Genomic DNA, 26,932 nt, shown 5'->3' with positions numbered 1-26,932 from the left:
GGCCTCCTGCCAAACTCAAGTTCAGCTAATTCACGTTCATGTTTATATAACTTCCGTTAGCTAGAGCCTGGAATCAGTTTGTCATCTCAAAGGGCTTTACAGGACGGTAATCCTCATAGAATCGCCACTACATAACAACATCGGGATCACAGTTATGATCAGGATGATTGAAATGAATGACGAGTATTCGTACAGGTTCATGTGTGAAGTGCATGCACACACCTGTGTTCGTCTGGTGGGAGGGGCTTAAGACAGAGAGGGGAGACCTGCAAAAGGAGGGCTGTACTTTCAAATTCTGCCATTTATTTTGCATTTTATATAAAACTGCCTACCCCAGCTTTAATCTATTCACGATACAAAACAGAAAAACTGTAAAGCCTCACATTTGAGAAACCAAGGCCCCCTAATGTTTGGTAACTAAATGGCTCAAATGAAGTAACGACTATTCAAATAGTTGTTTCAGCTCTAGACTGATGTCATCACAGTTTGTTTCAGCTGCAGACACAGCAGGGTTTGATTTAGCTCCACACACACACACACACAATAGCTTACAGAGAGCCTGCTCAGTGAGGGAGGCTCTCCCAGTGCTCCTGATGAAGCCGCCCTGCCTGTGGCACCGGAGCGAGGCCTCTCTCTGCCTAGCCCCCCATGTTTTATTCACCGCCGCCTGGGCACTGCCAGCCTGGTTTGAGTGTCTCTCCATGCCTCTGTAATTTCATCTGATGGAACGGACAGTATGGACTGTAGCTTCCCTGCTCACCTGTCACCACCACATGGCATCTGAAGATGCACCTACTGATGTCCTGATCTGACTGTGACGGATACATCAGGACGCTAAATGTGCCGTTTATTATAAACTGGTAGTGCACTCTCCCCCCGAGTGTATCAATACCACTAACATGATGCTTTGAGTTTTGTCATTAATGCATTAGCAGCAGTTTTTAGCTCTGATACATTAACCTCAGTGTTTTCCAACATTTTCTCAATTTTCAATGCCATTGTTTTCCATTCCTTTACATACAAAGTTAGCTAACCAAAAAAATAGCACCGACTTTACTTCCACCACACAGACATGAGTGGTATCAATCATCTCACCTAACGCTCAGTAAGACAGCAAATAAATGTTAAAAGATTACTTCATGTAGAAATAGACAAGTTGTTTTGATTTCACTTCCAACCACTAATCAAAATATTGGTGGTTCGATCCCCGGCTCCTCCAGTCCACATGTCAAAGTATCCTTGGCCCAGATACTGAACCCCAAATTGCTCCCAGTGGCTGTTCCATCAGTGTGTGAGTCCATTTATCATTTACCATTTATTTTCCAACGTCTGGACAATGGGTTGCAGGATGCGAGTTTAGCTGGTGCTCATTTTTCTCCACTTTTTCCTAGATGTTAACTGATGTTTACATTTAAATACATCAGCCAGTTTACAGACTGGTGAGTCAATTTCTACATACCGATGAGTGACTTGCAGCCACATGCGACCACCGTCCAATACCAAACCACAAAAAGCACCACTTGCAGATTTGCAAAATAGAAATAAGAGCAGGATTTCAGTTTTAAAGTTGCCAGATTGACATGAAACTTTTTTATTACAGCTTCGGTTTAACGTTCTCCAGGTACCATAAGCAGCATCCTCCTGTATTTCTGCGTGATGCTCTAACCGTGTTGTCTTCTTCTTTTGCAGGGTGGTGGTTTTGGAGAGCCGACCCACAGACAACCCCACAGCCCTGAGCAACCTCTACATCTTAGCAGGTCACGAGAACAGTTACTGAGCCTCTCCTCGGAGAAAAGCGGTCAAATGCCTCTGTTTGGGAGAAAACTCCAGACTCTCACCTGTGCAGGGAAGCGTCTGGTTTAAAACAGTTATTGGGAGCTTTTGTTACTGATCACAGGACGGACAGGTCAGTGATAAGAGGAGCCTCATCAGCGTGGATTCATGAGTAGCCTTACATCAGTTTACTGTAGCTCCGCTCATCACAAACTGTCGACGAGCAGACAGTGGAGAAACAATAAAAGCTCAGATGAACATTGTTACTTAGCATTTTCTCACTCTTCTGTACTGTGGACTGAGTTACAAGTTATCTAGAGGTATTATTGACAAAAGTGCCATTAAGATTCACAAGAATTTGTGATTGTATTAGCGAAACAGTGGGAGATTTATTGTGTTATTATCGTCTGTAACATGTCGCTCATAATCACCGCCAGAGGCAAACGCTAGTCGGCTTGAGAGGAGATTTTACCAACTCTGTAGTCAAACTAATAGCTCAGTTTAAACAGAAACCCACGAGCATTGTGGGTTATTTAAGCAATATTTATTAACCTTCTGATAAGTGATAGGGTATGTTTGATTTACAGACCGTGTTAGCAGACAGTGACAGAGCGGTCCTGCTGTGTGAGGATTAACTACCTAGTGAACAGCTCCTGAGCAGCTTTGGGTTATTTTTACTGCTAATGTAATATAGTCGCTTCTCTCCTGCTCTGCTGCGTTTTTAGAAGTTGGATATAATGTACATTGTTTTTCCTCTTTACCTTCCTCTTTTATAGACCTTTTACTTCTCATTATTTGCACCATGTAAGCACTTTTGTACATTTTTTTATTTAAAATAAAATGACAAAATGAGGGACGATGCTAGGTTTTTGTTAACATCTTTGCATTCCCCTTCGCAAAATGTTTAATGTATGCTGTTTTTTTTTTTGTAATAAAAAAAAAAGCTGTTGTTAACAAGATGACAAACGGACTGGGGTTTATTTTTGTGTTGTTTTGTGAGACTGGTGTGATGTAACAGAGCGGATGATGAGTTACTCTTCGCTGATGATGAGTCTCTGATGGGAGGAACGGGGGAATACGGGTGAGTATTAGTTTCCATTATTTTCCTGTTTAGTCTGTCACTTCTTGTGTCTTCTCCCACCCGCACTAATTAGTCTCACTGCGACAGGAAAACACGTCAGAGTTAAATTTTCCTCTTGTGGAATGATGTCAGATTTGGATGCTCTGATCATCACCAAAAAAACCACGACTCTAAAGAGCAAGAAATTAATCCTAGAATGATAAAACTAATTTACTACAAATAAAAGTGATTCAGATTCAGGTTTTCAAAGGACAGGAGCATCAGTGAGATCAGACTGGGCTGTTTATCTGTGTGGATGTTTTCCCACTTGTTTACCTGCCTCTTTATTTTTAAACTGATCTGTGACTCTGACTGTCAGGTGTGAAAATCTACAAATCAACATAAAAACCCACAGGAGCCTCTTTTCCTTTTTTCCCTGTGGAGGTGGAGTCAGTCAGCTGTTCCTATGGGAACTGGAGAGGAAAGGGGAGAAATGTGTCAAGTGGAGTCGGTGGATGATACCGGAAGTGAGATGATGTCACCTTCAAAATAAGATGTAATATGAGAATGTGCTCAACTTCTCCCCTTTGTGCTTTGACTTTATAACAACGCCCCCCAGCTATCCTAAATTGTAAAGACCAATTAATTAATTATTAATTAACCAAATTAATACTACCAGTTTTGCTCTCTGATAGATGATCAGAAGGTTATATTATTTATACAAGTCTGTACTTTTATTTCTTCTTTCATTACCCCTTTTCCTTTGAGTTAGTCTTTACATCTGTATTCTGTGAAGGACTGCACAAAAAGAGGAAAATATACAACAGGCAATGATGTTACATATTTCAAAAACTGTACTCGTGATTTAAAGGGAGCAGACAAAAACAATGAATGCTAAAGGGTAGGTGTAATAAGCTAAGGCTTTAGCCTACATGTTTTCTGTCCTGTTTTGTTTTTGTGTTTACCTTTTGTTTTTTATGTTACTTAAATAATTAACTTTATGTTTATTTATTGTCTATTTATTATTATCTACCAGTAAATGACTAAACTAAGCTAAACTAAGCTAAGTTAAATTAAGCTAAACTAAACTAAACTAAGCTAACTTAAACTAAGATAAGCTAATTTAAGATAAGCTAAACTAAATGAAGCTAAACTAAGATAAACCAAGCTAAAATAAGATAATGTAAGATTAAATAATCTATACTAAACTAAGATAAACTAAACTAAACTAAAGGAAACTAAACTAAGTTAACTTAACCTAAACTAAGCTGAGCTAATCTAAGAAAATTGACATTGTGATGATATTTAAAAAAACAAAAAAAAAAACATATTGTGCAGCCCAAATTCTGTGTTAATCTTAATTTAAGCATAAAGTGGTTTAACACTGTACCCTAGTTTTGTAAATTTAAAGCTTCTGAACTATGTTGTAAATTAAACATATTTTGGCTTATTTGTATGTTCGTGTCTTTTTTGTTTTATTTTTACATGTCCAAAATAAATATCAATTTCAAATATCAATCGTCCCTTGGTTATTATTGTCTGTTGTATTTTTGTGTGTGAATTTTATTTATTTATTTTTTTCTTTACGATATCAGTGGTACTGTGTGCTGAAAAGCAAAGTAAATGTATAAAATAAATAAAGAAACAAATTTAAAAAGATGCTCCATATATACCATCTACAACACTGCAGTAATGAAAACATTATTGCAATACTAATTATTATCTAATAATTGTATTATTCTGACACAGGCCTGTCATAATGTGTACTTTTACTTTTGGTACTTTAAGTATATTTTGATTGTAATATTTTTGTATTTTTACTCAAAGAAAATCTTGAATGCAGGACTGTTTTTATATATATTTTTATTTTCATATATATTTTATGTATTTGTGTACTGAATGTAATTATTTTTTACTTTAATTTTGATTTTTATTTATTTATTCATTTATTTTTACTTGTCTGTGTATTTGTATGTATTTATTGTATTATATATTTATTTTTAGGAGGCCTGTTGTTAGTGGGTCAATTCCATTATCTGTTATTTTTCCACAGAACATGTAACTACTAAATGGTGTTTATGCTGTAATTTATTTTGAAGGGCCCGGCCGGATGTCCAGGTTTACTCTATGACAGTGACTTATAAACGTGACGCTGCTGGTGTCTGCAGGGACAGATGAGTTGTGATCGCCCACCTGGTTGTGTTTGGAGGAAGAAGAAGAGGAAGAAGCAGCAGCAGCTCCTCACTGAGTGTGACTCTCTAGCTGACCAACACCTGCGAGCACTTTCAACTCAAACTAAAGTAAGTTTTTATATTTACATTTTCTGACAAACAGGAAGCGTTTCTACTGAGATATTGCGCCTAGAAATATCAAAATGCCTCTACTTAGATGATCAGCTGGTGTCACGAGGCAACTTTTCTCCACCTCAAGAATTTTAGTGCAGCATGCAACCTTCACATGCAGCCTTCACACCAACAGTCATAAAGCTGCAGCAGCCTGAGCTGTTCATACATGTAACTGTAATATAATGTGCAGATCAGTGCAGCACTTTGATTGTATTCCCTCTGTCTGTTCACTCTGTGTGTTATCTGTTTTCGCTCTGGATCCCCCCTCTGGGAAATGACCTAATATACTTTGCATTGCAAATGTTTGGTTACGCAATCTAACTGTTGGGAGACAGGTGTAATGTTGCCTCCAAGCAATTAAATCTGTCCTTTGGAGGCAGTTGGAGAGGTTTTTCTTAACATCATGACCAACAGGTTGAACACAATCTGAGCCTGCATAGAGTTTAGTATTGTCTAGATTAAATGTACATTCTTAAATATGCTTTTCAGTGTATTTTAATAATTATGCATGACGTGTTTCTCTGCAGTCAGCTGTTTTTCACCATAGTTGATGCAGAAGTAAAAATAAAATCTGATGTCAAAACATGAAAAAACTAACATGCATTCAGTATTTTATAAAAGCATAATTTTATTCATATAATTAAATGTTTTCTTGATTTTGGTTAGGTTGTCACACGTTAAATGAGACGTTAAAAAAATAAAAATAAAAGATAAAAATAAAAAATCCGTACATGAGGGGGCACAGCACCAGTCCCAGTCCACCTAAAAACAATCAAAATAATGAATTTAAATTTTAATAAATAAACACAATAAAATAAATAAATAGTGATAGTATTTATTTTTTTAAAAGGAATAAAAAATAAAATAAAATAGGCAGGGCAAGGCAAAACAAAATTCACCCGGACCATGCAAAATAATTCCAAAAATCCCCCCAGATTGGTCCTTGAGCACCGTTAGTCATCCCAGGCAGCATGGATTCATAAGAGGCAGTTTTTATCATACAGTCGACCCATTCTTTTATTTCAGGGGGTTCGTTCACTTTCAGTACCTGACTTTTATTCCAGTCACTGTAGTGACTCCAGCCATAACAACTGAGAATTCATCCCTTGACATATTTTGTGATCTGTCCCCGCATGGACACAGTCCTGGAGACACTGGTACACTGGACACTGGTAATGTCTTTTTATAAAAGCATTATTGTAGCTTGTCCAGTAAGCATTAAGATTTGACTTAGCTTTGATCCTTAATATGAAGTTATTCCATCTTTTGTAAAATCAAATTTTAGATTTTTATCTCAGCAAGTCAAACTCTGAGATAGTACATAAAAACTTATGAGGCAGTATATACAGTTTTAGCTTATTAAATCAAAATTATGAGAGAAATTTGATATTCTAAGTCAAAATGAGGTGATAATGAGTCTAATGTGTACATTATTAATGTTTTATTGAGTTGAAAATGTGAGATGATACGTCAAAATAATGATTTGATGAGTCAAAATTAAAAAAAAAAAAAGAAGTAAAAATTTAGATTTACTGAATCAAGATTATGAGAGCAAATACAAAAGTATGAGATTAAAAACTCATAATTCTGACTTTTTATCTCTTAATTCAAGTCAAATTTTAGATTTTTGTTTCACAAATTTGACTCAGCAGGTCAAAAGTCTGAGAAAGTACAAAAAAAGTTATGAGACAGTGTCAAATTTTGTTTTATTAAGTCAAAAGTACAAGAGAAAATGTCAAAAAATTAGATAAAAATTAAAGTTTTGATGCACTAAGTCAAAATTAGAAGGTAGGGAGTCAAAGGTTTGTATTATTATTGTATTTTTAAGCTAAAGTTATGAGATGGTACATCAAAATAAGTCGAAATTTGGCGGAATTTGGTCAAATGAGCCTCACTCTTCTTCTCTGAACCCTTCCTGTGTCTCCTCTCAGACAGCTCCACCTCCTCGGACCGTCCTGGTAAAGAGTTGTCACCTTTGGATGTCTGTAGCCTGACGATGGAGAAGTACGAGAAGATAGGAAAGATCGGAGAGGGCTCCTATGGCGTCGTCTTCAAGTGCAGGAACAGAGACACGGGGCAGATCGTCGCCATCAAGAAGTTTGTGGAGTCAGAGGACGATCCCATCATCAAGAAGATTGCACTGAGGGAGATCAGGATGCTCAAGGTGACGGCACGTTAATGTCCTTCATACCTTCTGTTTCTGCTCTCAGAAACTCCCCAGCTGATGTTAAACTGATGTAACAACAGTTACAGATTTATCTGTGTATGGAGGCCCAGTGCTGCCTGGAAAAGTTTAGTCAGGATTAAATACAAATTCTAATGATATCTCACAATTATAAAATTTGACTCAGTAAGTCCAAAGTATGAGATATCACATCAAACCTAGAAGACAGTTTATCAAATATGGCTTATTAATGTCAAAAGTGATGATACACAGTGAATTTGTCAAACCTAGGAGATAATGAGTCAAATGTGTACATTATTAATGTTTTATTGAGTTGACATTGTGAGATTGTACATCAAAAGTTTGACTTAAGTTACAATTATTAGAGGAAAATAGAGTAAATGAAAAGTAAGTCATTAAAAACTTATCATTTTGACTTTTTTAGCTCCTTATTTTAGTCAATTTTTAGATTTGTATGTTGAAAACTGGACTCAGCAAGTCAAAAGTTACATCAACTCTAGAATACAGTATGTCAAATTTTGGCTTACTAAATCAAAATTATGAGAGAAAATGTCAAAAATGAGATTAAAGAGTGAAAAAGTTGATTCTCTAAATCAAGATTAGGAGATAATGAGTAAAATGTGTCCAACATTCATGTGTTGCCGAGTTAAAATTGTGAGGTGGTACGTCAAAAATAATGATTTAGTAAGTCAAAATCAAAATGACTTAAGTCACAATTATATGTGGAAAAAATAAAACAACTTTTATTTACCAAATCAAGATTATGAGAGTAACTCAGTAACTCAAAATTTTGACTTTTTATCTCTTAATTTAAGTCAAGTTTTTAGATTTTTATTTAAAAAAAATCAAAAGTCTGAGATATCACATCAAACCTAGAAGACAATATGTCAAATATGGCTTATTAAATCAAAATTATGAGAGAAAATGTAAGTCAAAATTAGGAGATAGGGAGTCAAACATCTGTGTTATTATTGCATTTTTAACTTAAAATTATGAGATAGTACATCAAAATAATGATTTAATAGTCAAAATTTGACTTAAGTCACAATTATAAGAGGAAAAAGTAAAAAAAAATAAATAAATTGCCAAAGCAAGATTATGAGAGTAAATCACAAGTATGAGATTAAAACTCTAAAAAGATTTTTATCTCACAGATTTGACAAAGCAAGTGAAAAGTTTGAGATGGTACATAAAAGGTTATGATAGAGTATGTTATATTTTTGGTTTATGAGTCAATTTCAAGAGAGAAAATGTCCAAAAACTTCGATAAAATATATAAAAAAGAATCAAATTTAGGATATAATGAGTCAAATGTTTATGTTGTTATTATTGTATTTTTAAGTTGAAATTATGAGAGAGGACATCAAAATAATAATTTAAGGATTTTGATTTACTGAATCAAGATTATGAGAGTATATCAAAAGATGACATTAATAATGAAAACGTTTTACTTTTTAGCTCACAGTTTTGACTTAGTAAATCCAAATTTTGTCTTATGAAAAGCATTTTCACTTTTTTGTCTTTTCCTGGCCTCTGTACCCATTTGTAATGATACTTCAAATTCATGAAAAATAAATAAATATCAACAAATTTGGTATTATACTGACTCACATTATGTCTTTCTTCATCAAAGAAGCTACAGCTTTACTTGTGAAATATAGTTGACTCCCATCTCACCATAATATGGTTGGTGGATGGTAGAAAGTATATATAAATAAACTAGTGATCAGAGTTTGGTCTATTATTTTTTTCTTCCCTATTACTTTAAATTCTATCCTGGACATAAAATAAAATCCTGCACAGTCAAAAAAAAGCAACCCTGTGATGCAACACTTTAATCTAAAGTCTGATTTGACCTTCTAAAGATGCAAATCCTGTTTTTAGTGTCTCCGCTGAGCCGAGCGGCCAGCAGGAGGGACAGCATGCAGTTAATTCTGCAGACAGAGGGGAAGCGTTTTTGTAGCTGCTGCACAGAGAAAAGAGCAGCGTTCAAAAGAAGTTTAGAGCACTGTAATCAAACAGAGGAAAAACCCTGCAGGGTCGAGGCTGACGGCAGTACTTAAATCAGGATGTGAAATGACTGTGAAAATTATTTTAATAACAGGAAATGAGAAATTAAAAGGCTTAAGTACAAAGTGTGCAGCACTGTTCACTTAATCAAAGTCTGATTTTACTTTAGACATTAATTTAATCAATTAAACCTAAACCATTAAGTGATTAGTGTTGCCTGGCAACAGAGACTTTATCAATGTGGAAATAAACGACAAAAACTTCAACAGCATTTACCTCTTAGTCTCCTTCCTGGACAAATATAAAAAATATAAAGGCTATTCTGTTTTGTAAGTTTTGTTTTGTTGAAGCTGAAACCTGCTTGTGTTTTGTTGCGTCCTAATTATCAAAGCTGCTCCGCTATAATTGTCAGAGGTTTAATTAGTCATGCTGTGGGTGGGTGTGTGAGGCTGCTGGACATCAGGAGCTCATAAATAGGACAGGACGAGGACGGGTTGTCAGGGGCAACAGCATGTTTATGACCATCTGTTAACAGTTTAGTCTGTTTGATAAAAGCAAACCACAGCTGGTGCACTTCTCTCAACAGTTTACTCTACTGGTTTACTGGTTTTATTGAGCTGTATTTGTCTTCTGTGTTTTATATCTCTGCAGCAACTGAAACACGCCAACCTGGTGAACCTGATCGAGGTGTTTCGGCGTAAACGGAAGCTTCACCTGGTGTTCGAGTACTGCGACCACACGGTCCTCAACGAGCTGGACCGCCATCCCAGAGGGTAGGTGTGTCTCCAGACTCTTCACTGAAAGCAAGCAAAACCTTATTTATACAGAACATTTAATTTGTGCTGCACAGTGTGTGAGCTGCCACAGAAGCTGTAGCCATAAACACTATGTGCACAGTGTAAAGACAAAACTTGAGACAGACATAAACACGGTTAAAACAGATGCATAAACGTGAAGAAGTAGGAATATAAATTAAAATAATTAAGATTAAGAACCATCCACGAAGAATAAATAAGACATTAAAACCATGAAAAAATAGTAAGAATTAAATTAAATTTAAAAAAAAATTAAGACCAGCAGTTTGCCAAAAAACAGACACCTGAGTTAATAAAAAAGACAGAAGAATAAGATAAAAATAAAATAATAAAAATAAAAATAATTATCAAGAGCGGCAAGCCACATTACTGAAAGGTGCAGCCTAAAAGGACTCTTCTCAGTTTAGTTTTAAAGGACGATAGCACGCCATAGTCACCAGTTAACCTGCATGTGTTTGGACTGTGAGAGGAAGCTGGAGTACCTGGAGAAACGTCAGCATAAGTATCCCACAATGCAGTGGGGTTTACAATAACATTTATAACAGACAGAGATCAACAGCTCTGTACTCTTCAGTTCAAGTGTAAGCATGTAATAAGTGTAAGATTTCACTTATTATAGTTTTCAAACTATTTTTAAAATTGGCATGGGTTACCATGGTGTCTTAAAAGATACACACTACAATTTGTGTTTGTAAAATGGTGGGTTAAAAACTGATACAGCTAAGTATTGCGATATTTTTGTGTAACAATATCGTATCGTCACACAGTGCCAAGTATCAATTTTTTAAATATATATATATAAATTATCAATATGAGAAATACCAATCAAACTTTAGGTGCCCTACTAGAATAATACAATCCGTTGCTCTTTCAGTTCACTGGATTCATTTTGCTGCAAAAACAAAATGGCTGAAGCGAGATGAACAAACTGAAAACTTTGTGTCATCAGATAAAACAGATGTTGACAAAGTTCTCCTTTGGGGACAGAATTTACAGTTGAAAAAAGGTAATATATTGCAAAATATGTTATCGCAACATATTGAAAATCGCAATAATATTGTATCATGACTTAAATATTGTGATAATGTTGTGTTATGGATCCTGTGGTGATTCGATGTAGTGCCCAGTATGTGCTTTGCGACACAGTGTCAGATTGTTCAGTGGAATCATATCACGACAAGATAAACAAGGCAATATACAAAATTCTGATCCAAATACTTTGTGGACAAAAACTAACAAAGTGACTAAATCATGTTCTTTTTTTTACCTTTTATGGAGGTTGATAAAATCTCACCACAAGGTCAGTTCAGTGGCTGTTTTTGAATCACATGATCGTCTTCAGCAGATGGAGTTTGCGCAGTTTTCACAGAAATGTGTCAATTTTTACTCAAAATTTCAGGACTTCTTGTCCATGTCGGTCGGCTTTAAGACTGTTATCTGTTGAAGATCATGTGATACAGTCAACAGCTCCAGAAGAGCTACTGGATGGACATAGAGGTGACATTGTTTTTTGTTTAACTTCTGTTTTCAAGGTCAAAAATGAACATTTTAAGTCTCGAAAGTGTCAAATATATACATGATTTTACACATGTTGCTCACAGTATAAAATATGTTGGTTTTGGTTTCATTTTTAGTCATAAAACCAAAATTATTCCAAATAAAATGTCCAAATATTCACCAAAAAACAAGACATAGAAATAAAGAAAGACAAAATGAAACCAACTATAAACAGCATATAACACAAGCGTTTATACATAAACTGAAGCATGACTTTTCCAAAAATCTTAAGGTTAAAATAAATTGATATTGATGTAAAAAATATCCTTTAAAGATTTATCCTCAGCCCTGTGTGTGTGTGTAAAGCGATAAAGCTTTAGAAACGTGTATTAGTGATGCAATAAAAAGAAAATATTTCTTTATTGAGGATCGTTTTTTCTGAGTTATATGAAAGGAGCACACAGCTCAGTTTACTGTACTGACATAACTCTGTCACTCTGAGATACTGCGGCGTAAATCTGAGCACGGCGGCTTTTGATTCAACAGAGTGCTGTGTACTTTCTATTATCTCTACATTACATATACACCACACCGTACACCCAGCTTTGTCCCACTGTGACGGGCGTGTCGCTCGTCTCCCGGGAAGCTGACCTGCCCACTGTGGAATGTTTACAGTGATGCTCTCCCAGAATGCATTGCTGGTGTGGAGCTGTCTGGACTCTTTAGGCTGGGCCACATTTTATACGGAGTGTTTTGGCTGTCTGGTTGTCTCCCTCTGCTGCTGGCCCGTAGCCTCCTGGACACAGAGGGTTCAAAAGAAGGGGAAACAAAGTGGGGTAGAAGGGGCGGAGACTGTTATTAATTGCCAGTCACAAGGCTCGATTTAGCCATTTCCACGGCAACACTGATGGATGATGGTCTCTGAACCAACAAAGGCTCAGTGTTGGACGTCCAGACGAACAGTGGAAACAGCTCACTGTCCGCTGCAGAGCCGTATGAGGGATCAGGGACGAAGACAGAGCTGGACAGGCGAAAACTAGAGATGATGGCAAAAAATAGACAAAAGATGCTTTCAGATAATCTAAAAAACAAAGTTATCCATCCATTCATGCTTCTGTTATTAGATTCATTTTTTGGTGTCTGTGTCACTCTGCAGTTACACCTCCAAAATGCTAGTCAGCGGTAGGGTTTCTGTGAAGTGCTGTAAACTTTAGTTGATCCAAAACACACATTAAACACACATTAAACATGACTTAATAGAGACAATTTCCAACACAAGTGCACAAATCAGCTTCACTATAACTCGCAGCATTCACAAACACTTGCCTTTATCTGGACACATTTTCCCCACAAATACAACATGCTAATATTTTTAGCACAAGCCTATGGCATTTTACATTGTATAAATTAGCCTAGCGGCTAGCAGACTTTTCCTCTACTCATATGAAGCCAGGGACAACAGCAACATTTAACAAAGGTAACGTTACAAAATTCAGCTCCATTACAACTCACAAGGTTCACTGACAAAACAACTGTCTTATACTAAACACGTTTTCCAAACAAATATAACATGCTAACGTTATTAGCACAAGCTTATGGCATTTTACATTGTATAAATTATCCTAGCAACAAACAGAGATTTCCTCTGCTCATATGAAGCCAGGATAAATTACATGCAAGACATAAAATGTTTTTTATGGAGGCTTTATTGTCATCACAATATATTGTTTCTTGTCTGTGAAATTAAAGTAAATAAAAGCTTTGTTTCCACTGAGGGAAATGGTTTCAGCTTACAAAAATAAACAGGATGTCTGTGTCACGTGTATTTAAATTCTAGGGAGGTGCACATCAGGCCACAGTGTAGGGTACGGTGTCAACGCAGACGTATAAATCCCTCATCAGACAGAGGGTGAATACAGGTGTTCCTGCACAGACAGTATGGTATGAGGAAAATAAAGTATTTTTTGACAACTAAAGCATGGAAACATGTTCTAGTAGAAACCCAAAATACAAGCATGAACCTGCAAATGAGAAAAATAGGTCCTCTTTAAGGTTAATCCTCTGGGGAGCATGACTGTCTGTACATGAGGCGAACAAAAGGTGATGTTAGCGCCTGTCTCTTTAAGCCCCTCAGCTGAAAAGCCCAGTCTGCTCTGATTGGTCAGGGTTCAAGTATCTTGGGGTTTTGTTTACGAGTGAGGGTAGAATGGAGGTGGTTCGGGCATCTGATCAGGATGCCTCCTGGGTGCCTCCCATTGGAGGTGTTCTGGGCATGTCTCACTGGTAGGAGGCCCCGGGGCAGACCCAGAACACACTGGAGGGACTACATATCCTATCAGGCCTGGGAACGCCTCGGGGTCCCCCAGGAGGAGCTGGAATGCGTTGCTGGGGAGAGGGACGTCTGGGGTGCTTTGCTCGGCCTGATGCCTCCACGACCTGACCCGATGAACATGGATAGAGCTTCCTGGAGCTTTCAGCCAAGTGTTATGACCTTCATCTCCAGGGGTCTCATTTGTAAAACAATGTGTAGGATCCATACTAAAAATGTACATACAGACAAGAAACAAAAATGTTGTGCACCAAAAAAAACATTCGACAACATTTAAAACCAGGCTTCCACCTCACCATCTGCGTCACCAATTTCCTGTCTCCAAAATGTCTGTAAGCATCGGTCACAGTTTCTCACATCAGTTGTCGAGTAGGATTATTAGTTTAGTGATTAATGAGCTAATCATCCTGACATGTTGGTTTCCTTCTTGTCTTACAGAGTTCCTGAGCACCTTGTAAAAAGTATAACCTGGCAGACTCTTCAAGCGGTCAACTTCTGTCACAAACAAAATGTAAGTGACTCGTACTCTGTCTTTTCCTAGTCCTACTCCCACCTGTCTCTTCATGTCGTACACACAGTGTGTGTTTGAGTCGTCAAAGCTTCCCTTCAGCTTGTTTTTGAATTCCTCCGGTCTCCTCCCACCCTGCCTTCTGCTTTATGGCTCTTTTTTTTTTTTAACAAGAATTCCTTCCCCTTGGCCGACCAGCAGTTAATGTATCACCTAGACACAACAAGACCTACAAGGGCCCCCATTTAACAGCAGCACTGTCTCTCCCTCCTCCTACTGATACTCACACAGACCCCTCTCTATTCTCCGCATCTCACACCACACAGTACCTGAACACGTTATGGAGCTTATAGTGATTTTAATTTGTTTCTGCTCCTGCAGTGCATCCATCGAGACGTCAAGCCAGAAAATATCCTCATCACCAAACACCAAGTCATCAAACTGTGTGACTTTGGGTTCGCCAGGATTCTCAGTAAGTTTGAAGTCTGTATAAACAGCTGTTACATCTTTGACACTGCCACCTGGTGGACACTTTGTGTTGCATTCAGTGGTGCTGGCTTTGTAGTATTTCAAGGCTTCAGTCATTAAATGCTGTTGTGTTTCAGGCAGTGGTGGAAGACATATTCAGATTCTCAGTAAAAGTACGAATACAACCACACTACAAGTAAACGTCCTGCATTAAAAACCTTACTTAAGTAAAAGTGTCTAAGTATGAACTGCAAAATGTCCTTAAAGTATGACTGCTCACTGTGCAGTAAAATGTTGCCCCTCACTGCTTTACTATTCTATATGATGTTTTTGGATTAATATCACTGCTGCATTAATGTGTATGTTGCATGTTCCTGCTAAAGATGTTTTAGGTTGTTATAACATCATCATATTTTATTTGCATTGCTGTTCTGTGACAACCACATTTTTCTATCAAGTCTAAAAACTTTTCATTGTGTCAGAAAAACAGTTCAGTTTCAGCTTTGTGACAGAGTTTCCCAGCTGATCCAAGAGAGTATCTTTAAGAGTTTATTGAGCTGTAAGAAGTAGGAGACTTTCCTGAACACATAACCAAACACTCCATCTTTTAATTTATCAGAAATATTCAAAATCAAATCTGGAGAAACATGGTTTTTACTGGACAGGAAGGGGATGAAAAACTGTAATGTGAAACCTTGATTGTGGTTATTAGAGTCATAGACAGGATCTACAAACTTTTGGACAAATACTAAATAACTCCAGCATAAATATTTGATGTTTCTTCAACACAAAAGTGAACATAGTGGTTGTGTGATCCATAAAAAAAGTCCTTCATCTTTCATGATGACCTGATAGCTTATTCTAAACAAACCTCACATCATGTGTTTCTGTGTTTTGTATCACCAGCTGGTCCGTGTGATTACTACACAGACTACGTGGCGACTCGTTGGTACCGAGCCCCTGAGCTGCTGGTGGGAGACACTCAGTACGGCCCCCCGGTGGACGTGTGGGCGATTGGTTGTGTGTTCGCCGAGCTGCTGTCAGGGATCCCTCTGTGGCCCGGGAAGTCTGACATGGACCAACTGTACCTGATCAGGAAGACTCTGGGTAAAAAATCAGTCCGCTGCTGCAGGAGTTAAACAATACTGTGTAGAAGGGAGTTGTGATGTGTTTGGCTGAGGATGAATAACATGGACATTAACTGTCTTTTGTAATTAAGATTAAACAGAAAAAGCAAATTCAAAATTTTCACAAAGCTCTGAAACAAACAGGAAACAGGGCTTTATTGTTATATAAAGTTATATACAATTCACTTTAATGCAATGAACATAATCACAAAGCATAAAATTCTGCATCACATACTGTAGAAAATGGTGACAGATATATTAAATATGTGAATTTTAGGATTAATTACAAGGATTATCAGGATATCATTAATCCTCCGAGACCCACAGAGGCCCATTTTTGTCTTTTCAAGGGGGGACAGGGGAACTTTTGGGGGGAAAGCAAGTCAACAGTACATGCCACATAGAGATGGTATATATCACCTGAAAGCATGCAACCTGAAGATTAATTTGTTTCTAGTCATAAACCTGTAATAAACATTTTGTTTTAGTTAGGTACTTTTCAAATTTTAAAGGAGTGTATAGGGCTTAGAACATTATGATCAAAGTATATGGCAGGCATTCCCATGCTCATTTGTACCTAATAAGTTGTTGCAGCAATTTTAGGGTTGATACCATTTGTGACACAGTTTGTGTGCCAAATTTAAGCATGTTTTACCACTTAAAATTGATCAAAATGGTCAAATATCCCACCAGAATACCACATAAAGACACCAAGACCTTGAGCAACACCAAACAAAATATAATGCTGTGATTTGGAATAAAAACTTTCTGTAACAATTGCATTTTTCGGTGATTGGATGGTGAGCATTTCTGTTCTGGAAACTGTTGGGACACCCTGTTATTGTCAATATACCTGTGAGCACCATCCATCCTCTGAATGTCTGAGGTCTCTAGTTTGTGGCTGTTTCATGAGCCTGTGATTATCCTAGAGGTCACTGTAGGTCATTTTATACAGTAATGTCCGATTTAAAAAATAATGCTCTCACTACAATGAAATGGCTAGTTTAGGGGCTAACATCATCACACATGAATACAGTTGGGCTCAATGAATCCACAAGAATCTCAGCTTTCCAAATTATGCAGTCCCAACACTGTAGGGACCCCAGTATGCAGAAGTATGCAGAAATATTCAAATACAATAGGGGAAAATAGAACATTTATACTGCATGCGAGATGTGTATAGTTAGTGCTCAAAACTGTATGGGACTGGCACAAAGTGGACATGTTTGTAAAGGGGAGACTTGTGGGTACCCACAGAACCCATTTTCATTCAGATATCTTGAGGTGAGAGGTCAAGGGACCCCTGTGAAAATGGCCATGTTGTTTTTCCCCTCACCTTATTACTTATTCAAGCATCATTATCTGGCTTTAAAACCCAGCCTTCTATAACCTCTGAGAGACAGGAAGGTCGGCCGAGATTGCCGGCAACGCAGCGGGTCTCAGAGGTTTAAATCACCAATGAGAGCTTTTGTATTTTAGATACCTGAACCCATGTGTTTTTAATATTTATTTTTATATATAAATACGTGGGGAAAAAAACATCTTTTCACCATCACAGAAGTAATTTGAGACCTATTATGCTGTAAGTAATATTATTCTTGTCCTCTGCAGGCGACCTGATCCCTCGACACCAGCAGGTCTTCAGCAACAACCAGTTCTTCTGTGGAGTTTCAATCCCAGAGCCACAAGAGATGGTGAGACACACAGATGTGCCCACAAAAGTGGATGTTGTTGCTTTTTTTAATCAATATTGGTTGTACTCAGATGATTCTTTGTATATTTTTGGTTTTCAGCCGCCCTAAATGCAGCACACAAAGGTTAAATAAAGAAAAGTCAACTGAGGAAAGACGAGAGAAAGTGAAATCTGGACTTTGCCAGACATATTCAAAGCAGTAAAATTACAAAACAGAAATTCTGTCTTTTTGTAGGAACCTTTGGAGCAGAAATATCCAAATCTGTCACATCAAGCTCTGAGTCTCATGAAGGTAAAGATGTCATGACGATGATCTTATGATCTGTTTCATGTTTTTCAGCCTGTTTTAATACACTTTAGATATTTACAAGCTTTGTATAATAAAGATTGGGTTTAATTTTCATGTTATACATTTATTTCAGAAAAAATTATGAAACTGAACAACGAATCATAAACCATGTGCAAAGTGCAGTGTGTTCCCATATAACCATAGTAAACACTCCATCATCTTGACTTACTAAAATCTTTATGACTTTCTGGTCAAAGAGAATCTAGGTCTCACAGGGGCAACAAGCCGTCTGTGCCTGACCTCAACTGTCTTTTATTGATGGTTTAGGGTTGCCTGAGGATGGACCCGTCTGAGCGTCTGACGTGTGAGCAGCTGCTCCAACACCCGTACTTTGACAGCCTGCGAGAGAAGAGCGAGAGCACCTCTCGAGAGCAGGACCGCTCCAGCAACAAGAGGACACGTTTACCTCGCAAGCACCTTCCTCCTGGGGTCAGTAGCCTTCTACGGGAAAATAATGATTGGACCTGAAACACCAAAATGCTGCTGTATAGAGGGCTAATGTCAGTTTTAAATATTGCATCCAACATCTGTGAAATCTGCGAGAAAAGTTGTTTTCTTTGGGAGAAATCCTGGGAGAAATAATGCATGCATGTGTGCATTTTTTGCTTGGCCTGAAAATCATCCCTGAAATATTTTTGTATGTTTTCTCTTTGCAGTATTTGCCGCAGCTGACCAGCAGCAGCATCTTCCCAGCGTTGGACAATAAGAAGTACTACAACAACCTGCGCAAGTTCAACTATCACCTACCGAACATCTGAACACGAGCTGAATGAAACCATCGACACCATCAGCGAGCAGCGTTTTCTGAAGACTCAGGAGACAAAGCACAATCTGGTCACACCTCCGTTTTTTTAAACAAGAGGGTTCAACCACTTTTTAAAGTTTATGTTTCATCACTTGGGGTGTGTCGGGTGGCTCTTGATACTGATGTCAGTCTATGCACTATTCCCCCGACATGTGGACTCGACGCATGTTGGTTTTACGTATGTTGCCTACGTTTCAAGCTGTTTTTGTTGTATTTTGTAGCCGTGTGAAGACAAGGAGCGATGTGCTGCTCTGCTCGTAGTCGCTGAGTAGACTGAAGGTAAAACTACCACGTACTGCCTTGCCTGGTTTGCCAAATGTATTTTTTATAATATAACGATGGACTCTTTAAAAAAGTTTGACATGTTTTTGGTAGTGAGTTTTATGTCTCGAGTAACTTATAATGTAGGACACAAACTTTTTTTTTGTCACGACTCATGAGCATTTCTGAAACTATTTATTGACGTCAGGAGTGGATATTCCTTTAACCAACATTTAGTAGCATGTAGCAGTAACAATACACACATCGTACTCATTATCTGTGGAACTTTGGTGCTAAGGATGTTCACAGCCATCTGTCTGTCCTCAGATATTGTACACATGCCAAATTAATCTAAAGGGAATTTATTCAAAAGGTTTTTCTCTTTGTACCCACATATGGAGTAATATTTTGAATGTTGAGAATATAATAAACTACAGAATAGTTCCATCTATCAAAAAAGTGTCAACAATATAAAGTGCTTTAACTTTGTTCATTGCTGTTTTGTTTAAAGGGACAGTTCACCGCAAAATCAAAAATACGTATTTTTCCTCTTATCTGTACTGTTATTTATCAGTCTAGATAGTTTTGGTGTGAGTTGAACAGTGTTGGAGATATCAGCCGTAGAGATGTCTGCCTTCTCTGCAATATAATGGAACTAGATGGCACTGAGCTTGTGGTGCTCAAAGCGCCAAAAAATACATTAAAAAAACTCAACAGCAATGTCTCTTTACAGAAATCATGACCAGGTTACTCAATATAATCCCGTAAACTGTATTACTGCGCAGAAGGAAGCGTGCATCTACTGTTAGCTCACCTAGCACCCCTGGGCTAGCTAACGTTAATGTCCAGACACGCCAAGCCAACACAGAGCTAGTGGCGCGAACTGTTGTGTCTCCTCAAGTTGTCTGTGCCTCGACCAAAAGGCTCCACTTGAACACATTGTAAAGACTACGGCCAACGACCAACTAGCACATACGTTCTGCATCTGCGTGTAGTCTGTATTCGTCATTCAAAAATGGAATCGGAAGACCAATAGGACTGATTCAAGATGCTAGTTAGCTAGTTAGCACATTAACAACACACCCTGATATTGAAAGAACAAAAGATATTTATTGTGTGCTAGCAAAAAAACCCACAAACCATTATGAACCATATCTGTTAAAGAGCTCATAAGGCTAAAAAATAGCCCCTACCTAATATAACAAGTTTGTTTCAATCTCATGCCCTCTTTACTTTAGTCTGTTGTTTACTTTCCTCACTTCCATTCCTCTAAATGTGCACTGAGCTGAGCTACCAATCAGAGTGATTTTTCTCATCGATGGGCTCTGCCAGCTTTGACCCCGATTCAACATTCTGAATGAGCTGAAAAAAGCTGACAAGTGCCAACAGTGTGGGACACTGACCAACAGCAGACCGTCAGCTTCGTGTGTCAGGGTCCTTACAACTCTGTTGAAGAGGACACCTGTGATGTTTACACCTCATGCTGTCAGGAGCTCGAGTCTCTCATCCATGAGTAGTTGTTGGGTGTAGTCTTGTAGAAAGAAAATACTTCCTACATGAAACTGCTCATAACAAGGTCTGTGGATTATCTTGATTAACCGGGTCGTGATTTCTGGAAAGAGACATTGCTGTTGAGTTTTTTTAACTGTATATTTTTTCATGGTGCTTTGAGCACCACAAGCTGAGTGCCATCTAGCTCCATTATATTGGAGAGAAGACAGACATCTCTACGGCCGATATCTCCAACACTCGGCAACTCACACCAGAACAATCGAGACCGATAAATAGCACCACAGGTAAGACTAAATATGTATTTTTGATTTTAGGGTGATCTGTCCCTTTAAAGCTTGATTATACTTCAAGCTGAAAGGTGACACATCAACCTGAATATTTTCTCTGCACGACTTAATGATTCACATGAAAATACACTTAACATTTTAGCTGAAGGATCTCCATGCTGCACACTATAAGCCCCTCAGTCTGTTCTGTGTCAAGACTGGCTATTTTACTTTGGAAACCTTAAGAATGGTGCCCTTATTTTAAAATGATAACAGTCTCTTCTAAACAGGACGTTTTTTCTGATATCATTCCAGGTCCAGTGCTAGGTCCAGACGTGGGAGCGCTGTCTGTAGTCTGTTTACTGTTGTTTCTTTGTCTTTGATCCCGGGAAGATCACTGAGAAAAAGATACTCCAGGTTCCTGTGTGGAATTAATATTATAATTTATAATTAGTAAACTAAATCAGAAAAAATGATTTAACATTTTAATAATGTTTGTAACATTAATTCAACTTTTTTTTCTTTTTTTTAGATAACAAACACTTACTTTAGTTTGTGCAGAGCGATGATGCCCTTATCGGTCACATTTCCACACGACACCACCTCCATCATGTACAAACTCTGCTGTAGATTCTCTATAGAGCTCAGCCTCTCCAGGCAGCTGTCCTCAATGTACATACACTTGTTGAACTTGATTTCCTCCACATGTTTCAAACCATCTAGAAAAACAAACACAAAATTAGCACGCTCTTTGTGGATTCAATTTACATAGGCAAGGATTAACACTTGAGAAACAAAATTCTGCTCTTGTTTTTTGGATTAACAAGATGAAAACTTTTCTCATATTTCTGAGATACTGATCTCGTTAATTCAGAAAAAGAAGGCACCCGTACAGAGGACTTTACACCAAAATAAATCAGTGTGGACTCTGGCACCAAAGTGTGTGTGAGTGCAGCAGCCAACCAGGTCAGAGCTGATGCACTGTGTGTGCCCGCTCAGTGTAAAACATCCCGGCCACTTGCGTCACTTTTGGATAATCAGTCTGGGAGAGATGCACTTTCACCGTCGCCTTTCCTTTCTTGTTAACAAAGAGGGGAATCACTTTCAGGTCAACGGTGGAGGTCAAGCTCATGTTAACGTAGTTGATGCAAAATTTACACTTTCTGAACATAGCTTTAATCTTTGATTTGAGCAGGCTCTTACGCCTGTTAATCCAACACTGACAGGCCCGGGTATCGAAACTTAATACCTTTTTGGTGCTGACTGAGTATCAAAAGCTGGCGTCAAATGTCTGGTCAAACTGATATTCTTTGTTTCATTAATCAAATAGTTCTCAATTCAAATCAACATTTTGCCATTTTAAGACTATTTTTAAGGTTAACATTTAACAAGTCAGACGTTTGGCTTCTTTTGTTAAATGAAAAAAGGATTTTGCAGATAAACACTCTCATAGATCTTAAAGTAAGGCATTAAAACGTGTTATGGTGTTATATCCAAACTCAGGTAATGCCACTGTGGCAACACTAGTATGAAAAAAATATTAAATTGTACTCCATGATAAACCATAAAACTCATGTCTGAATTTGCCCCAGCTAGCTGTATTTTTAAATTAAGATTAACATAAAGTACTGTTAACGTTAGCATGTTATACTGACATGCTAAATGTTAACAAGTCTTTTTACAAGCCTACTAACTTGATGCACGCTAAATGCTGACATGTTAAATTGCTAACAATAGATTGATAATCTTGTTTCCTTATTCTTTGATTAATAATTCTTAATACAAATCGACATTTTGCCAATTTTTTTTTTTACTATTTTTGGAGTAAACAGTTGCTTATATTTAGATAACATTTAACATTTGAGAAGTCTGGCTTCTTTTGTGAAATGAAAATGGGATTTTGTAGATAAATATTCTCATTAATCTTGACGTAAGGCATCAATAAAACAGTAGGGTATGCTACAGTGTCATATTGAAAAACAGACACCACTGTAGCGGTACTAGTATCAAAAAACGTCAAAATTATATTTCATTTGAAACCATAAAAACTGTCTGAATTTGCCCCAGCTAGCTGTATTTTTTAATTAAAGAGTAACATAGAGTGCTGCTAATGTTAGCATGTTATACTGACATGCTAACGTTAGCATATTATACTGACATGCTAACATTTGCATCTTATACTGACATGCAAACGTCAGCATCTTACACAGACACGTTAATGTTAGCATGTTATACCGAAATGCTAAATGTTAATAAGTTTCGTTGGCATGTTAACGAGCTAACAATAGCATGCTAATTTGCTAAATATAATGGCCAGTCCTCAAATTTCAAACATTAATGTTGTCAAACAGCAGACTCTCAATTATTGAATAATATTAGGTTAACTTAAATTTTTTTTTTTTTTTTTTAGTGGTAGCATGTTTAGATACTAAAGTTTTAGCTAAACACGCAGACAAGCCTAGCTAAAGAAGCTACATTTAACTGAATAAGTGGACCCGAGGCTAATACAGTAAAGCTAAGACATCTTAAAGCTGATGTAAATCTAATATTGTAAGGTTAGTAGGGCTGTACTGAATGTTGTTATTTATTTAATTTAATTACTAATTTATTTATTCACATTCAAAGCTTCTATAAAGGTTTTCGAATGCAGCTTTGAATGTCTGTCATCATATTTTCTGACGCCATCGCCCCCGTTTAAACAAAATCTTCATTTTGGATTAATCGGATTAAATGAGTTAGTCTGTTTTTTTTTTTCTTTTTGTTAAATCAGCTTTCTTAAATGAATAAATGTAATTTGCAGGGCTGTTAGATTGCTGCTTGACCACCCTGCTAATACAGGTGCATGCCTCGGAGAGCAAACTTTTTTTTTTTAACTGCAGTGAAAATGCTGTTTTTGAAAAGCTAAACATCAGGAATATGGATTAAAGCAGAATATTTCATTAGATTAAAAACATGTTGTGAATTTTGCAAAAATACATGGGTTTTTTTTCCAATGAATTTTGACTTTTTGGGCAATCCTATGCAGCGAATCCAATTCTACAAATAGTATAATGCCAATAAAATTAATGCAACCTAATCTTAAATCTGCACTTGTGTAGAAATGCCAGGTTTAAACAGAATAAATGGAAATGCTGAAGAAAAAAAAATTAAAAAGCTGCGCAGCATTTGAATATTGATTTGGAATTAGAATGTCGATGCTACGACTGAAGCTTCAAAGCTTTGAACTGTTCAGTAGAGCCCTAAATGTTATTATCTGAAATGTCAAGTTTTCTGTAAATTTTTCATTAGTCCTTTAATTTTGTGTTTGTGTTTCTGGTTTTAGTCTTGTTAAATCGATCCATGACCATATGGAGTGAAATGGAAACGAGAGCGGGACAATCCACAAGGACAAGAACATAATATTCTCCACACTGTAACACTGACCCAGGTGGTCAAACCCTCTGTGCATGATGCAGGATTCAGTAGCGTCTATCGCCTGGATCTTGTATCTGCCCAGAGCCCCAGTTGGCAGCGCGTTGTAGTCGTGTTGCCAGCGATCGAAACCTTCAAACCTCACTTTGGCACCGCATCTCAGCAGCCACTCTGCTGCAGCTCTGTCTGGACCAACGGCTTTTATCCTCTCATAGTCCACCCTGAGTAAACACCAACAAACACTCAATGTACCAAACAGGCTGATGTCATGAAATGTGACAGAGTGTGCTGAGAGGGCAGAGGAGAGGAGCCAAGGGGGTTACAAACGTGACAAATGTCACCCTAACCCACCAGGACAAATCTCTTAACCTGAACAAATCTGCTACTGTTCATTTATATGGTTAATTATCAAGTAAAATACCATATTTGCTGGTTATTATATTGTAAAAATTGAGCATTTGCCTGTTGTTTTTTTTTACCTGAATAGTTACATTTTTTGGACTGTTGGTCAAACTAAATAAACAAAACCACAGGGAACATTGGACTCTGACAACTTGTGAAAGGCACTGTCAGCATTTTGACATTTTATAGACTCATGTGTTCAATAAAAAAGAGGAAATACATTATGGAAATAACTGTCAGTTTCAGCCTTAATATCTTTGAGAGATTAGATCACAAAAAACCTGTACATTTCTGACAATAATATATTTTATCAACACTGAGCTGAACAAGATATCAGTAATGTTAATATCAGATTATGGTTATAGTAACACAATATTACCAGAACGTCATTTTACTGGTTGTAAAGGCAACAAACAGTGGTACGGTGGTACAATTTCCTGACCATATGGCAGAGTCACATGATTAATATGTTCTCTGCTGTATGTTTGTCTACCATTCTAATTACTAATGGTTATTTAGCAACATTTTGCCTATAAATCATCCCCAAAATATCACTATTAAGGTAACTGGTCTTGATTTTCAAGTTCAAGTTATAACTATCTAAATCACAGGGGAAATTAGGTACAGTTTCTTCTAGATCAAGCTATACACACTGAAAAAGAAAAAGAAGAGAAGCACCAAAATATTAGAAACACTATTCAGTATAACACAGTGCACTTTAACAGCCTCCTAATGACAACACAGTTGAGTCAACACTAGGGGTGGGGGAAAATCGATACAGCATAATATTGCAATATTTTTGTGTGGCAATATCGTGTCGTCACACAGTGCCAAGTATTTTTTTAATAGAAATTATTAATATTTCAAATACAAAATAAACTTTAGGTAGCCTACAGTATATGCTTTTAATATAATCAATTACTATTACATTTTGCTGTGAAAAAACGAGGCTGAACTGAGATGAACAGACTTAAAACCTTACCTTATTAGATAAAACAGATGTTAAAGTTTTCCTTTGAGGACATAATTTACAGTTGACAAAAGATAATAAAGCACAATATTACTCTGTATATTCTATTGCGATAGTCAGCATATCGCAACATATTTAAAATAACAATTATATTTTATTGTGACTCAAGCATCGTGATATCACTTTATGCTTTAAGGCTATCATTGCAATTTATTTTCAACCATTTACATTTAATCATGCTACCTTTTATTTTATTAACACTACTTGTATTTATACTTTTCTATTATTGCACTATATATATATATATATATCTCTTGTATCTTGTTGTGTACCTGTTTTTATCTTCTTGTTTGCATCTTCTGCTCATTCATTTATCAATTAATTTACTTTATACCAGGAACAGGGAAACAATTTCGTTGCTCCATGTTCTCTACAACAATAAATATAGATGGATAATAAATAATAAAATACTAAAATTAATATAGAGGGACAATAAAATCTCCCTTATCTCTTTTAAAACAGTTTTAACAATAACTGGACTTTATAATCTTAATGAAGGTATGATTTATTGCTGTACTGATGTATTAGACTTCATTAGCTTTAGCTAGGTGTACCTAATAAACTGGCAACTGAGTGTAAACAGTGACCTTTACAAATATGAAGACATGCAACGAGGTAATTAGGTTCATTTAAGTGTGTTTGAGTTATATGAGGTGTATGTTAAGTGCTTTGCCATTTTATTGATTATTATTAATCAGTGTGTCCATGCATTGCTGTGTAGCCATTAGCTAACACACGTAGCTTTATCATGAATCCATGAATAATGTCTCACTTGTTGAAGACTGCATTGAGCCAGCCCCAGAAGTGTCTGCGGCTCCACTCCCTCTGACCCACAGCACACTGCACTGCCCTCGATAACAGACTCATATCTGAAACACACATAGAAAATAAAGTAAATTATTACACTGTTGTTACATTAGTGCTGTTAAACTAATGTTTGAGTCACTTAAACAAACAACTGAAACTGCGACACAGCTGAATCCGATAAAACAATCTCACCTGCCCTCCAACACACACGACTGTTTACGTTTCAGACGCGTCCATCGCTGTGCCCTTTGACCCAGTGACGTAAAGGAAACGTGCCCT

The 26,932-nt window shown here is 37.1% G+C and overlaps 3 protein-coding genes across 6 annotated transcripts in view; 2 read left to right on the top strand and 1 right to left on the bottom strand.

The window, feature by feature from the left end:
* The window catches only part of map4k5 (mitogen-activated protein kinase kinase kinase kinase 5), a 43,007-nt gene extending 40,370 nt beyond the window's left edge, over nucleotides 1-2,637 (top strand). For all 4 annotated transcript variants that reach the window (XM_050061440.1, XM_050061439.1, XM_050061438.1 and 1 more), the window contains one exon: nucleotides 1,690-2,637. In XM_050061440.1, the coding sequence (XP_049917397.1) occupies nucleotides 1,690-1,777 (88 nt within the window). In that variant the 3' untranslated portion in view covers nucleotides 1,778-2,637. The remainder of the gene's footprint in view (nucleotides 1-1,689) is intronic.
* Nucleotides 2,638-4,995: 2,358 nt separating this feature from the next.
* On the top strand, nucleotides 4,996-20,771 carry cdkl1 (cyclin-dependent kinase-like 1 (CDC2-related kinase)). Its single transcript, XM_050061101.1, has 10 exons — nucleotides 4,996-5,133; nucleotides 7,110-7,342; nucleotides 10,025-10,146; nucleotides 14,453-14,525; nucleotides 14,904-14,994; nucleotides 15,897-16,097; nucleotides 17,729-17,811; nucleotides 18,046-18,102; nucleotides 18,427-18,588; nucleotides 18,816-20,771. Exons 2-10 carry the CDS (start codon nucleotides 7,175-7,177, stop codon nucleotides 18,915-18,917), a joined length of 1,059 nt encoding a protein of 352 aa, XP_049917058.1. The 5' UTR covers nucleotides 4,996-5,133; nucleotides 7,110-7,174; the 3' UTR covers nucleotides 18,918-20,771.
* dmac2l (distal membrane arm assembly component 2 like) lies at nucleotides 19,404-26,917 on the bottom strand. Its single transcript, XM_050061102.1, has 5 exons — nucleotides 26,846-26,917; nucleotides 26,619-26,715; nucleotides 24,427-24,635; nucleotides 21,551-21,722; nucleotides 19,404-21,424 (listed from the first exon to the last, which is right to left on the bottom strand). The coding sequence occupies exons 2-5, from the start codon at nucleotides 26,711-26,713 to the stop codon at nucleotides 21,310-21,312; spliced, it is 591 nt and encodes a 196-aa protein (XP_049917059.1). The 5' UTR covers nucleotides 26,714-26,715; nucleotides 26,846-26,917; the 3' UTR covers nucleotides 19,404-21,309.
* Nucleotides 26,918-26,932: the final 15 nt, after the last annotated feature.

The sequence above is a fragment of the Epinephelus moara genome, chromosome 14, assembly GCF_006386435.1.
Source record: "Epinephelus moara isolate mb chromosome 14, YSFRI_EMoa_1.0, whole genome shotgun sequence".
NCBI lineage: Eukaryota > Metazoa > Chordata > Actinopteri > Perciformes > Serranidae > Epinephelus > Epinephelus moara.
Note: the sequence above shows the minus strand (reverse complement) of the source record. Positions and strands in the feature narration are given on the sequence as shown.